Below are 15,198 nucleotides of genomic sequence, written 5' to 3' on the forward strand. Positions count from 1 at the left end.
ATGGGACATAACATATGAGCTTGCTGCAGAAAAACAACCATCTCATGCATTCAATGCTTTCAAAAAAAGTTTGCACTTTATGTACGGTAGTTTGAATATGCAGAACATTTCCTTCCTCACCTCTTACTCGTGCTGGTGCACACCTTTACCACTGCATACCTGCAAAGTTTATAAAAGAAGAAATTTGTGGTCTGCTGCAATCACACAAATGAAGTCTTTTTGTGCGTGTGCGTGATCCTGCAGCTGTGCGTGTTTACCTGCACCTTTGAACGTGTTTCTGCACGCTTTTGGTTGTGTGTATGCTCGTGCATATTTTTACAGTAGGTGCACATACAGTAGGGTGTCATTAGGAGGGCATGGAAGTGATTTTGTCTCTGTGCGCATGTTTTGCAGCATGTAAATCCTAACTATTGTCTTTGTTTTTGTTGTACCATGTTTGTCTGTAAATGTTTATGCTCAGTATAGCCCTCACAGTGTTGAACCATGTTAGGGCAGAGAGCAGATGGTGTAGAATCAGGTGAGCATGCTGTGGCTTTACAAGGCTTATGCAACAATGTCTGACTGAACCTGTGGCTCTCAGCACTGTGTAGAAACTGTGAAAGAGGCAATAACATATCGATAAGAAGTGACTGCAAGAGGTTACTAAATAACAAAGGTCTTCTGACCTCAGTGATTAAGGTGAATTTTGAAAAGAAAAATGATGAATAAGCTGATAGTAAGGCCCCTCAACTACAGCATTTTGCTGTATCATTAGTTCATAAAAAAGACTGTTCTGTGAAGTCCAACAAATGAAACTGCTAACACTTATCAATCTTTAAAAATCTAAGGCACCAAGATACACTTCAAAAGAGATACAATAATGTAGTGAAAATATTCTTATACACAATATCCTCTATATATTCATATTTTTCTTCAGAGGTCATTCTATCATCGCCTGACGGGGGACAATAAATCTGAGAAATTCTTTAAGGTATTTTATGAGCGCATGAAGCTGGCCCAGCAGGAGATCAAAGCAACTGTGACAGTCAATACTAGTGATCTGGGCAGCAAGAAGAAGGACGAGGAGCCACCAGACAAAGACACGCCAGCACGCAAGAAAGGTTAGAGGTTATTAAGACATGGTATTAAAACATGCTTCAGTGAAAAGAGGCTCTCTGTATTATAATGATAAGAATCAGTGTATGAATACGTGTGAGATGTATGAATATGTTTGTGAGATGAACATTCTTGATCACACTGTGTCTTATCTCCATTGGTTTGTATTTGACTCACTCTCCTACACCTGTGGTTAGTCAAAGACATGCCAGTGGTGGCAGTGGTGACCGAGGAGGTGAAAGAGCAGCTAGTGGAGGCCTCTGCTGCCACCAAGAAAGCATTCACAACCTATCGACGCGAGGTCGAAGCTGAAGAGCACCAAGCTGCTGCTGATGGCTCAACCATCCCGACCACTGATAAGGGTCAGGAAGAAGGCGAGATGAGTGTCATCATCACCATCATGCAGCCCATCTTACGTCTTATGCAGCTTCTTTGTGAGAACCACAACAGAGATCTGCAGGTCAGTCATTACGCCGGTTTATTGTCGTAGAGCTTACACTCCCACATCACCTCTTTGTGGCCCATGACATGTTAACATTTCCTGTCCTGTGTTTTGAATTTTTACCACACTTGGTTATACAGAAATGAAACCCTGTTGAAAATAGGCACCATTTGCAGTACTTTCTGATGCAACTGTTTCCATATCTAGTCTGTCTTGTTCTGGTTTCACTATGAGGAGTGTGTTGGTGTTTAGTAATGGCTGGCTGCAGCAGCCCAGACAGAAGACTTCCTTCTTGCACTGATTCTGTTTACTCCCCAAACCAGGGCAGGTCTTCATTAAATGATAGTTGACTTGGTGCTGAATCATTTTGTCTCGACTAGGCTTACTCTGTGTGGGTGCAAGACATTGATTTACTGCTGGTCATGCAGCACAAATGATCAATACTGTTTGCTTCCAAAGACATCACTGCAGTAACTGTCTGGCTGCTATGTAGGTTTGTGTGCTTAAAAAGAAGACAAAAGATAGATACATTTAGTTTTCATTTTAAAGAAGGAATAAAGATGCTTGAAAAAGTGCTTTTGAATCTGTGAGTAGAAGCTTTAAGGAGTGTTTCTGGTACCTCAAGACCGTGACTAATCAGCTTGTATTAATGCTGTTGGACACTACTTCTGTTCTCTTGTTGACAGACATATATAACATATCCCAAAGCCAAGATTATAACATTAGTCCTCAGAAAGGATATGCCTAATAGGTCTTTTGTTTCTATTCATCTCCAGAACTTTCTGCGCAACCAGAATAACAAGAACAACTATAACCTGGTATGTGAGACTCTACAATTCCTGGACTGCATTTGCGGCAGTACCACAGGAGGACTGGGACTGCTGGGTCTTTACATCAACGAGAAAAATGTAGGACTTATCAACCAGACTGTGGAGAGCCTGACTGAGTACTGCCAAGGTCCCTGTCATGAGAACCAGGTGATACATGCACACACAGATCATGAGTGTGCAAGCTCAAACTTTAGATCCAAATGTGTATAGTCTCTAGATGTTGTCTCCAACTGTATAAACCCCTGTTTTTCCATTTTGATGATCAAATCAAAGTAGCCTCAGTTTCCATCAAAGTGACATTTTCATTATAGCACAGCATACGTTTCTCTTTTAACGCACAGCGATCAGATCAGCTGCTGTGCTGAAGCTATGCAGCCACTCATCTTTCTTTAACAGTGCAATGCCGGCCTACTCTGGGCAGCGTGCCTGTGTTTGTTCTTTGGCATGGTTTAGCATTGCTTAGTTTTCTCACATGATAGCAGCATCCTCTATTCCTGCTGCTGTGGGGTCATTCTATGGCAAGTGTGAAACTGGTATGACTAAACGAGCAACTGGCTAAAGGCAGTCGCTGTTTCAACTAATTTCAATTCCTGCAAGCGGACCTGGAAGGGGCCAGACTAAACAAAGATCATTGTTCATATCTGCTGAGAGGGAAGAGAGAGGCACAAATGCTGGCATTTGTTTGTGTGGCATTAAGTATCTTAAATTGTTTCAAGACACTTGCTCAAACCACTTGGGTTAACTTAGGGGAATTTAGTGGATGTTTTTAAAAAAAACTGTTTTCCTGATAGTATTTAAATCTGAGACTTATTACAGGCTCCAGGGAACAATGCGGAGGCCATGATGCCCTGAGTATTTTTATTATAATAATTACATTTTTAACTTGAACAGCTTGAATAAGGCTGCTGTGAAGCACATTTCATTCATTAGCTGTGGAAAAATCCCACAACTTGCATGTTAGCACTCATCACTCACTTGGTAATTCTTGTATAGACTATGTTTTGTTGTAATCTTGTTTCTTATCTCATTTTATATATAACCATATCATTAGTGTAAATCACAGATGAAGGAAGATGTACAATTGAGTCTTACTTTTGTATTTTTGTAAATGATTGTTGTTATAACTATACTGCTGTGTTTCTTAAGGTCATCAACAAAACTCCAGCAGCATCAAACATTACAGTTTGTATTTAGTTGTTGTCTGCGGCCAGCTTGTTCACTTCAGTTCTGTCGGTAGTGATTCTACCTTCAATAAAGATGTTGCCACTGGCTAAACTGACTCTCCTGTTCCTCTGTGTCTATACTGTTGTTTACCTCCATTCAATTTGTTCTTCAGAACTGCATCGCCACTCATGAATGCAACGGTATTGACATAATCATCGCCTTAATCCTCAACGACATCAACCCCCTCGGCAAGAAGAGGATGGATCTGGTGCTAGAACTCAAAGTGAGTGATGATTGGTTTATTCGCTGAAGAGGAAAACATTTGTTACGCAACAGGTTTGCCATTCTTTGTTGTTTCTTCATGGGATTTTTTTGCACATACATTACACTATATGTCTGGTAAAACACTAAAGATTTCTTTTTAAATTAGTGGGAGTTGTACAACATAAACATCACATTCATATAAGTAGAAATGAGTCACTAAGTTGCGAAGTTACTGTACCAATCACATCACTAACAGTAGCTTTAAAAAAGTCATAATGCAACGAAGTTAATGATTGTGATCATAGTAGCACTCCCATTGTTTTGAACTATCTGACGTTAAGACAACATTTTCCTAAGATCAACTCATAACAGGAACTCGGTGAGAGAAGAAAGTCTTGAAACAAATAGACATGCCAACTTGACACATGGCAGAGTAAGATTATTTACAGTTCGGTTTCATCTTTAATTTACTGCTCTTCTTCAGTCTGGAATGTGGAACATCAAGTAGGCAAAATGAATCTCAGTTGATTGTGTTTACTTTTGCAGAACAATGCTTCCAAGCTGCTACTTGCTATTATGGAGAGTCGCCATGACAGCGAGAACGCTGAGAGAATACTGTACAACATGAGGCCTAAAGAGCTGGTGCGTAGACATCCTAGAAAACATGCCACTGTGTTGTAAGTGACTCGTCTGACAGTTAATGTCCATGCAGGTGGAAGTGATCAAAAAGGCCTACATGCAGGGTGAGATAGAGGTGGAGGAGCCGCAGGAAGGGGAGGATGGAGAGGAGGAGCACTCAGCATCACCACGCAATGTTGGTCATAACATCTACATCTTGGCACATCAAGTAAGCCGCCAACTATGCTTAAAATCAGAGCTGAAACTGACACACCCACAAACAATGCTGTAGCACATGCATGGCCACATATTACTGGAAATGGATACTGGATTTCTATTGGCTTTACTGTTACTGAATATTTTTGTCAGTTCCTGGACCTGCCAATAAACCCACATAACGTCTTTTCAGCCCTCAGGCTACGCGTAGCTTGATAGCATGTGATTTGTAAGAAAGTGTTACAAACATTATTTATGTTAATCATAGCAATTATAGTTATGCAACTTCAAATGCCAGTCCACACCCTACAGTCTGCATTCTAGTGGTTGAATGGCCGAACAAAACATTTTGCATTCTAAAAAGAATTAATAACGATTAAATGGCTTGTACTGTAATCCGATTGTGTTTGCTGTCATTTCAGTTAGCCCGTCACAACAAGGAACTGCAGGCTATGTTGAAGCCTGGGGGGACGTATGGAGAGGGGGATGAGGCCCTGGAGTATTATGCAAAACACACAGCTCAGATTGAGGTCAGTTGTTAGGTTGATATCTGAATACAACTGTGTCATTTTGGGTACACTGCTATCTTTTCTGCATGTTTTTAATTATTATTATTTTTACTTTGATAAATTCCCGTATTTTTACTATCTGCCCACCTGACGTGTGTTAGCTTTTGAGGATTGCAACATTTTTTTTTTTATTTTTTTTTTGGCATAGCAGTCGACGTGAGGCGTGTGATAGCATTTTTCTTGGCCTGCTTTTGGGTCTGATTATGTATCTTGACAGAATGAAAAGCACCTTTGGCATGTTTGCTCGTCTTCCTGTGCGTGCTCAGTGAGGAGGAGGAATTTTGATTGCTGATTGTCTTCTGAACTCAAGTTGTTGTTTTAGTTTATCTGCCGCCATTTTGACAAAGCAAAACGCTTTATTTGTATTGTACAGTGCAGTTCATAACAACATTCAGTCAGACCTTTGGAATTAGTGAATCAGTTTATTTCCTATTATCTGAAAAAACTGAGCTGAAAAGAAAACAGTGCAGGGTGACGTTTTAGTCACCACAGTGACAGAGAATGTGTGATGTGTGTCTGCCGGTGCTGTGTGTGTCCAGATTATACGTCTAGATCGCACTATGGAGCAGATAGTCTTTCCTGTGCCCAACATCTGCGAGTTCCTCACCCAAGAATCCAAACTGCGTGTCTACTACACCACTGAGCGAGATGAGCAGGGCAGCAAGATCAACGACTTCTTCCTTCGTTCTGAAGACCTCTTCAATGAGATGAACTGGCAGAAGAAGCTGCGAGGTACTCAAGAGGCTACTGGTAACACAAACACAGTACCCTGTGCGTCTTTCTCCTCAACTCTTTATCTCCTAGTGAATGGTTTAAATGCTCTCTTCTTGCATCCCTCCAAGCACCTGTAGAAAGGGACGCAGACACAAAAGCCCCTTTCTCACACACACATGCATGCAAACTTCGTAAATGTTAATAGTAATACTATACATTGGCATCATGTGTGAAGAGGAACTGGAGATAAAATTTCCCTGCAAGTCACTCTGGTAATTCCCCAATTCAAGTCCAAATTCCTCAAACTCTTCCTCAAATCACAAAAACCATAACAATGACGAAGACGAGAGATTTCATTATTAGAAATTGTGGGGCAGGAAATATAAAGCATTGTTTGGATATCATACTGCATTAATCCAGATGTATATATAATGATTAAAAGAATTCTTATTTCTTGGATATTTTGTATGTCTGTTGTTGGAAATAAATACACAGAGATGCAAAGTTCACACTCGCAAAGTCACTCACCACAAGTTATTGTTCTTTAGTGCTCCCAGAAGTGCTGCTTTCCTTGGCAAGTCCAGAAAAACTATCTGTCTGTATACTCGGCACAGACTCATTTTTTCTATACCTACCTTAACTCATTGCTGGATTGCTAATCCAGCAATTTTACAGATGTCATGTGTAAAAGGAGCTGCACTCTGCCCCCTTAAGTCTGACCCTTGGAGCGATGTAACTAGAGAGAGCATGTAAATAATGATAAGCAGCATATCAGCTTATTTAAATAGCAATGTAGTATAAGTTATGAGAGAATGTGATGAGATAACAGCATATGATGAACAAGGTTGTAAACAGATGTTTTCCTGTCTCTTCATGAGTGTGATGTAGTGGATGGTTGGTTAATACGCAAGTAGTTTTTCAAACAAGTAGTTTCTCAAAACAAGTAAATTCTCAAAACTACTTTCACATGCTTTCAAAGGATATTACTGTATAAAGTTCCTGTATTTTGCCTTTCAAGAAACAAGAAACACAGAGGGGAAGTCAAAAGAAAGATTTCTGCAAATATTTGATGGGAGCTAGGATTCATGTGGTCATAGAGTCCTAACCTTTTCACCAACCATTGTTTTAGGCTCTTCATACTGTGAAGCTAAGAAGTCAATGTTGCATTGTTTGAATAAATGCTATGGATTGAGTATTACGCCTTTCCTGTCCTTAGGTTTTGGCTATTGTTTTGATAGTTCTGCTTTATTATGTGCTTTATTATGTTGGACAGTACACCAGGAAAATTACAGAGAGATGCATCTGATGTGTTTAAGATGCTTGGCGGGTTTCAGTACTCTGGATGTGGATTGTGCTTACATGTTGCCAGCTGCGTTAACAGGATCCTCCAATTCTGTCCCATCTTAATGGGATTAATGGTTTGACCTGTTTCATCTACCAGCCAATTTAAGGTCACATTTTCTCACACATCCTCTACTTCTGATGTGGCAAAACTTTATAGGATCCTAATCACAGCTGGCAAGTGGACACAGAAAAAAATAGAACACTTAATACTAATACTAATCTTAGCTTTTCACTAATCATAAATACCACACTCACTCATGGCATAAAACTATTTAGAGTTCCCCTTTCAGCGAGCTAGGTCTATGGCCGATTCTCTGTCAGCTATTACAGTGAAGCGGCTGCTCTCGTTGTTTAAATTAGGAGCGTGTTGTGGCCTGTCCTACGGTTAAGCTTGAAGGAAGATGGTTTTCTAAAATGTGCAAACACGTGATGACAACCATCTCTGTCCTATCTGAATGAATCAGCACAGCTGGAGACCAAATTGTTCCGCTGGTGCTAACCACTTGTCATGAATATAGTGACATCTGTTCTAAAAGTCCCCACCCACAGTTCTTCTTTTTCTAATGAACAGCTGGGCTCAAAATAGTGTTGGCCATGACACGGTTCTCCTGACCGTGGTATTAGTAGGCTATATATGTACTTCAGTGTTCAATGCATGCACGTTTGCGTGTTAACTCTCCTAAACGTAGAAAACTATTTACTGTAACTGAAATGTGCATGAGAGTTGTTTGTTATATTTTAATGGGTTTCAGCATTGCCTGATGTTATTATTCATAGTGACTGCTTTGGTTTACTTTTGTTCCATATGCAGATTCCATTTGACTCGATTTGACTGTGTTTCACCTAGATTTACTAAATATCTCAAATCACTAAAACAATCCAACCTCATAATTCAATATTGATATCTGTTTGACACAAACAGAATATAATTCTGCTGTTGCCCTGACCAAATATGACATGTTTGCCTCTGAGAATTTACTTCGTTATCAGTCTTTCCATCATCATAAGATATCAAAATTCATTATGATGCAATTAATATGCATCTCCACTTAATTAGAAATTAAGTTTCTCCTCTTTGATGTGAAAGACTGACCGGTGATGGTGTGTTTTACTTTAACTGCAAAAGTGTGACATTGTTTGATGAACAATTTGGTGTACTCTTTAGAGTCTGCTGCAGTGCTCTCCCTTTGCTAACTTGCTTGAATTACTCTGTTCTCTAGCTCAACCCATTCTGTACTGGTGCTCGAGGAACATGTCCTTCTGGAGCAGCATCTCCTTCAACCTGGCTGTGCTCATGAACCTCCTTGTGGCCTTCTTCTACCCTCTAGAGGGTGTCCGCGGAGGTCAGTCACCTTCAGTCTTTCTTTTCTTTAACTCTTTAACACTTAGAGAGAAGCCGATTGTTGAATGAAACCTGATGTAAATTGTGCATGCATGTTTGGGCGCTGTGATTATCATGATGACTGTTATAATGCAGACAGTGGAAACATTAACAATACACACAGAAACCTGTTTATCACAAATAAAGAAAACATGTCTTATTGCTTTATGTTAGGGTCTGAGTAGATAGCATTACAGAGTTAAGTCTAATATGCAATATGCATACAACACATTAGTCTGAAAGAAGTAAAAATCTTTGGTATGTGGAGAGGAAGTGGCATTGTGTCTACCAAGTTTTGTGAGTTTCTGAAACCAACAAATTGGCAGCTACACCCACTTGTTATGGTAATTGGCAGGTGTGAAAATGGGAAGGATCACTTTCAGTTACTTTCTCCTCTGCCCATATTTGAATTTATTACATTATTGCACAGTGGACTTCAGTGGGCCTACAGTTCAGCAGTTTTTGAGCTGAAAGGGGATCTTCTCAGTTTTTTACGCAGCATTTCTGTTCAACGGAAAACCTTTATAGAAAGCTTTTTGTGGCTGCACAGAATCTGATAAATTCCCTTCAGTGATGTCACCAGAAGAAGCAGCTCTGAGGAAAATTCAGAAGGTGTGGAGATAAAAAGAAGTGAGCTTATGAGGCCTTTGTAGTGTTTTCCTCATATCAGCTTTAGACCACTACTGCCAAACTGCCACTACCATAACAGAGCATTTGTTTTCCCACTGGGCACATGAACAGCTCCTGATGCGTCTTGCAATTTGCAATCACACATGTATTTACAGCAGCTAGCATGTGATCACGTCACATACAGTAAGTTGTATTATTTAGCGTTAAGTATACACAGGACTTCACAGAATTGTGTGTTTTCCCGTGCCTGTGGTACGGGTGTAGCCTCACACCTCCCTAACCAAAGTGAGTTCACCACAAGTGGATGTAAAATGATAGTCTAATACTAGCTGAAGTCGGAGATTGTCAGCTGCAGCGTCATCACAAAGTCCAAGTCAGAATATTCTTTATTAGTTGCTGACCTGATTATTGATTCTTTACCTTTTTTGAGCTTGACACAAACACAATTTAACGTATTGTTTGTTATTGTTTCTTAATTGCAATTGTTGTCATGCTAGTTATGGTTTAATTAGATATGTGTCTGCATGTTTTTTTTTGTTTGTTTTTGTTTTGTTTTGTTTTGTTTTTACCCGCAAAACACAAAGCACAGTACTGCACTCTCCCTGTAAGGCCAGCATCTGTAGCAGGAAATGCTGTACCATGTCACTGGCAATGTGGAACGTAAAATAATACTGAAAGTTACACCTATTGATAAGAGGCAGAAACACACACACACACGCCCCCACACGCCAGCAAATCTGATGTAACACATCTTACTGTACTCTCATGCCATCAACAAAATTGTTAACCAATACCAGCTCCTTAAATACTCTGCTTTAGTCATTTTATTACTGAAACTGCAAATGATGTCATCCTATGCTTAGCTTCAATATTTCCTGCATCCCATGCTCTCAGATTCCTGGTTGCCTCTCAGTCACTGACGGGAACTAAAGGACTCAAGGCGTTTCCTAGTTATAGAGGTTCCTTATATTTCTTAATGGTGGATTTAATTCCCTGCCCTACCAACTTCTGGTTACCTGGATCAGCTTTGTTAATTATGTGACTAAACTATTTGGCTATTTGGCTGCAAAAGTGAGTTGCTATAAAAGGCAGTCAATTTTCTATTTTTAATGAACTATTATGACACACTCTAATATTTCATTGGTCCGCCTTTAGCTTTGATTACTGCACGCATTCACTTTGGTATTGTTTTGATAAGTTTCTGCAGTGTCAAAACATTTCTTCTTGTCCAGAAGAATCTATGTGTGAAAATTATGTGTCATGCTCCCTGAACCACTCTTTCACAATTTTAGCCCGATGAATCCTGGTATTGTCATCTTGGAATATCCCCTGTGACATCAGAGAAGAAAAAATCCATAGATGGAATAACCTTGTCCTTCAATATATTCAGGTAGTCAGCTGACGTCTTAACGTTGCTGAACCTAGACCTGACCAACTGAAGCAACCCCAGATCATAGCACTGCCCCCATAGGCTTGTACAGTAGGCACTAGGCATAATGGGTAGATCACTTTACCTGCCTCTCTTCTTACCCTGATGCCCCCTATCACTCTGAAACAAGGTAAATCTGGACTCATCAGACCACATAACCTTCTTCCATTGGACAGTTCTTAATCCAGTTTTAGTATTTGCAACAATCTCCTTAGATGTTTTCTTTGCTTGATTGATGCCTTGATTTGACCCTTCTCCAACAGATTAACATCTTTTTTACGACCACAGGATGTGTCTTCAGATATCAGGTTGTTTAAAAAATGAGAAGCTACTCACTGCATCAGTTATTGTTAAATAACTTGTTGCCAGCTGAAACATAATCATCCATGCAGTAATTATCCAATGGGAGGCTCTTATCTATTTGCTTAGTTAAATCCAGATGGTGACATTTGTTTTGGACGGGCACTGTATTTGAGCTTTTATTTATTGGTGTTAAAGCCTAGATACAATAAACAACACACCTAAATTTAACATGAGCCAAATCAGTGTGTATGATATGGACTAAATTTACAGATTTAGATTTAGTTAGGAAAATAAGTTTCAGTTTCTTTTTTGTTTGTGTGATTACTCCTTAGTCCTTTTTTGTCTTTCTCAGTTCTCCTTGAGGACAGTATTTGTGGAGATGTGAAAAGCCACAACCATTAAGGCCTCCATTGTTCCAGTGCAGAGTAGCAGAGAGAAGACACACATTGTGATTCGCATAAACTTTCAATTGTTCTGTCTGGGGTCAAATGGTGCGGTCCCTTTTGTTTGAACTTCCTCACAGTGGTATTGATGAAACAAAAAAAAAAAGAGGCTGTTAGCTTAGTTCTAGAAACTCTAGTATACAAAAATGCTTAATATTCTAGCCAACATCTTGTACATCTTGAATAAATCAAACTACTCCAATGAACTTCATTTGTGCATGACAAACATTAACTGCAAGTTTGACATTGTGCCACATTTATAGCTTCATGTTTAATCTGCAGATTGTATAAACTACTTAAACGCTACAAATTCCCCTTAACTTAATTGTATCAGCAGCACTGCACATTCACATATCTGTCAATGGATGTTTCCTCTCCGCGGTTTGCTTGATGAGAAACTGTGGTTGGGAACTTTTCCCAGTAGTGCACAGATGTGCAGAAGTCCCAGAAAAAGCACCTTGAATAATTAGCGTAATGCAGTGGTTTATTTTTGGTTTCTATATTTGCATGACCATTTTTATCATGTAGAAAACCATCATGCCATATGTGGAACAAGGACTGTGATTTCATGGAAAGGTCAGTGTCTCCATCACCCTGTGCTATAGCTGCACAGTAGGTGAGTAAGAGAGATGAATGGTTTTAGACTGTTGTGACTTCCTAATTGTTGTGAGTGGGTTGATCGTTGAGTCCAAGCACCTGGGTGGTCTGTTACAATCCACTGTCCAGAACCGTCCCTGATGAATTTAGCTGAAGCCAAGTATATTTTTAGCTATCTGAGGGTTATGCAACAAGTACCTGTCACGTGAGAAATACACAGAGATTCAAGAGGGCCTCACAAGGGAGACATTCAGAGTGGGTTTTTATGTGCCTTAGAGAAAAGCAAACATCACTGACATGTTGTCCAGCTTGATGGATGCACTTCTGTTATCTTGCAGGAATTGGATAAAAATTAACAAAGCTTTTTTTACTATTAGGACTTGGCACTGAATAATACCTGGCGAGCTCATGTTAATACTACTGACCTACCACAACTGATATAGAACACAACTGTGTAAATGCACGTGTACATAGAGAGCTTCCTCTGTTCCATAGCAGCTGGGATGCATGGATGAAACAACTGGAGAATCTTTGTTCTACTGAAACATAGTGTCAGTTTTTAAAATATCTTTTGCAAGTGCAAGCTTCTGTCATTCCAACTGACAACCGACTTAAGTAATGACAAACTATAATAACGTGCTGGGAAATGTTGCCGCATGAGATAAATAAAAAGCAAAAAACAGAACAGATCTTCTATGAACAAAATCAAAACAAAATCTGTCAAATTTTTTTTATATACAGTAAATGTTAAGTCATGTTGTGTGTACTCACTACAGTTACAGTGACACTGTCTGACACTGACTCCTGAGTAACTGAATTAGTGTGTTGCTAACACTAGAGAACTTGTCCATTGTCCAATGTCCATTCTACTAAAAATAGTTGATTACATCCTCAACGTGGTCTCCTCTGGTCTCAGGTACCCTGGAGCCCCATCTGTCGGCTCTGCTCTGGATGGCTATGCTTGTGTCTCTGGCTATTGTCATCATCTTGCCTCAGCCTCACGGCATTCGGGCTCTCATTGCCTCCACCATCCTGCGCCTGATCTTCTCCGTAGGTCTGGAGCCCACTTTACTGCTGCTGGGGGCTTTTAATGTAAGTGTACCTCAGTGTGTTAATAGATGTGATCAGAATTTGTGCTGTGACGGATCCAGATAAGATTAACTGCACAGCATATTGACTGGAATTTGCCTTGGAAGAAGGCACAGTCACATGCCAGATATGAAACCTCAAACACATTAATAAAGGAATAACAGTGCAGGAAAATGCAGATTCCCAGCTGCATTCAAGTGAACATGCAAACACAATGATTTAACAGTCAAAGTCGCATTATAGCTGCTAATAGAAATGCCACTCATAGCTGTGTGTTGATACATGTTCCCGGGAGATTCCACAAGAACTCTAGAAGTCAACCACATCCACTGTATAAAATGCTTTGTTATCTCTGTTCTCCAGTTATGTAATAAGGTCATCTTTCTGATGAGCTTCGTCGGAAACCGAGGAACCTTCACACGTGGCTACAAAGCCATGATCATGGATGTTGAGTTTCTGTACCACCTGCTCTACCTGATTATCTGCACAATGGGGGTTTTTGTACATGTCTTCTTTTACAGCCTGCTGGTATGTGAGCGCACACACAAAACATATATTCTTCATCTTACAGACACAATCACACACACCCACAGACACAATAGCTAGTGGAATACTAACAGGAATGTCTTAGTTGATGTTCTTAATAGAAATAACATTGTACAAACATTGTAGTGTACAGTTTTAGTTTGTGTTTGGGTTGTCCGTCCGTATTGCCACCCCATTTCCTTATCTAAGGAATGCTTGGGGGGAATTCTTACAAAACTGTTTAAATTTTGATGGTCAAAGGCCAAGGTCACAAACACCTCATATTAATCAACCTCATATTAATCCAATTCTTATTGGTAATGCGATTTCTCAGGAATGCCTTGAGGGAATTTTTCCAAATTTAGCACATATTGTCAAGTTGGATCAAGGAGGGAGCTGATTAGTTTTGGAGGTCAAAGGTCAAGGTTACTGTGACCTCATGGATGTCTGTGAAAATACATATGACTCAAACATCCGCTTGGACTCGTGCATAAACTTATAAGAACATGAGTCTAACAACATTGGTTAGTGGGGGATACAACAATGTGCAGTGTAACCTAGTGACATATGAGATACAGATTGAATTTTGAGGACATTTGATTGTTTATTCTCTAGCAACCTCATTTAACCATAGCACAAACAATGGGTGCTTTGTCCGCTGTAGCCTTCATTAGTCTACATGCTCTCATTTACACATACGCTTCTTCTTTTCTTGCATGTTTTCCATACACGTAGAGCACACATATCCATCTCTAAATCCTTCCTCTTTCCAGCTGTTTGATCTGGTTTACCGAGAAGAGACCTTGCTGAACGTAATAAAGAGTGTGACACGAAATGGCCGCTCCATTGTTCTGACAGCTGTGCTGGCTCTAATCCTCGTCTACCTCTTTTCCATTGTGGGCTATATCTTCTTCAAAGATGATTTCATTTTGGCTGTTGACAGGATACCTAACAAAACACTAGGTACGTCAAAATGCACATTTAGTTTCTTGTCTTTTCACTTTACTTGCCAGCCATTAACCACAAAATGGAAGGATTGAAACACATGCTGGATGTCTGTGAAAATAAATGTAGTCAAAGTGTCTTTTAATGCAATACTTGATTTTAATTTGTTTTTAACAACACCTACTTTAACATCACCCACAATATATAAAAGATGTCACTATTAATATGTGTTGTGAAAAAATAAATGTTTTTTTGTGTTCTAAATTAAAGAGCACGGTGCCAGTATGGTGGGAGAGTTCTTCTCTGGTGGAGTGTGTCAGAAAGAAAATGGAGAAAACTGTTCAGCAGAGGCCGTGATGGATGGTAGGCAAAAGTGAAAGTGAACTGTGCATGTTTAACTGGGGTGGAGGCTGGGTGTCGGGGTCAAAGGGCTCTTTTAAGTTTCAAGAAATACGATCAAGAGATTAGTGAGTGTTTTTGTGTGACTGCGTGTCTGTCACATCGTGTCTGTGCATGCTTCAGTGTGTGAGTACGTAAAGGTCTTTAGGTCTCAGACATCTGACTCAGCCAGAGGAGATTCATCCCACTGAGCTGTAAATC

General features: G+C 39.8%; 1 protein-coding gene across 5 annotated transcripts in view; it reads left to right on the forward strand.

The window, feature by feature from the left end:
- Positions 1–15,198, forward strand: part of itpr1b (inositol 1,4,5-trisphosphate receptor, type 1b) — a 76,588-nt gene that overhangs the window by 50,333 nt on the left and 11,057 nt on the right. For 3 of the 5 annotated variants that reach the window (XM_026348297.1, XM_026348299.1, XM_026348298.1), the window contains 13 exons: positions 917–1,100; positions 1,293–1,555; positions 2,314–2,514; positions 3,704–3,814; positions 4,342–4,437; positions 4,508–4,642; positions 5,052–5,159; positions 5,738–5,930; positions 8,477–8,599; positions 12,956–13,131; positions 13,492–13,656; positions 14,427–14,616; positions 14,869–14,961. In XM_026348297.1, the coding sequence (XP_026204082.1) occupies positions 917–1,100; positions 1,293–1,555; positions 2,314–2,514; positions 3,704–3,814; positions 4,342–4,437; positions 4,508–4,642; positions 5,052–5,159; positions 5,738–5,930; positions 8,477–8,599; positions 12,956–13,131; positions 13,492–13,656; positions 14,427–14,616; positions 14,869–14,961 (2,038 nt within the window). Of the gene's footprint in view, positions 1–916; positions 1,101–1,292; positions 1,556–2,313; positions 2,515–3,703; positions 3,815–4,341; positions 4,438–4,507; positions 4,643–5,051; positions 5,160–5,737; positions 5,970–8,476; positions 8,600–12,955; positions 13,132–13,491; positions 13,657–14,426; positions 14,617–14,868; positions 14,962–15,198 lie in introns of all 5 variants that reach the window. The other 2 variants (XM_026348295.1, XM_026348296.1) reach the window with 1 other exon arrangement.

The sequence above is a fragment of the Anabas testudineus genome, chromosome 5 (assembly GCF_900324465.2).
Source record: "Anabas testudineus chromosome 5, fAnaTes1.2, whole genome shotgun sequence".
Classification (NCBI taxonomy): domain Eukaryota; kingdom Metazoa; phylum Chordata; class Actinopteri; order Anabantiformes; family Anabantidae; genus Anabas; species Anabas testudineus.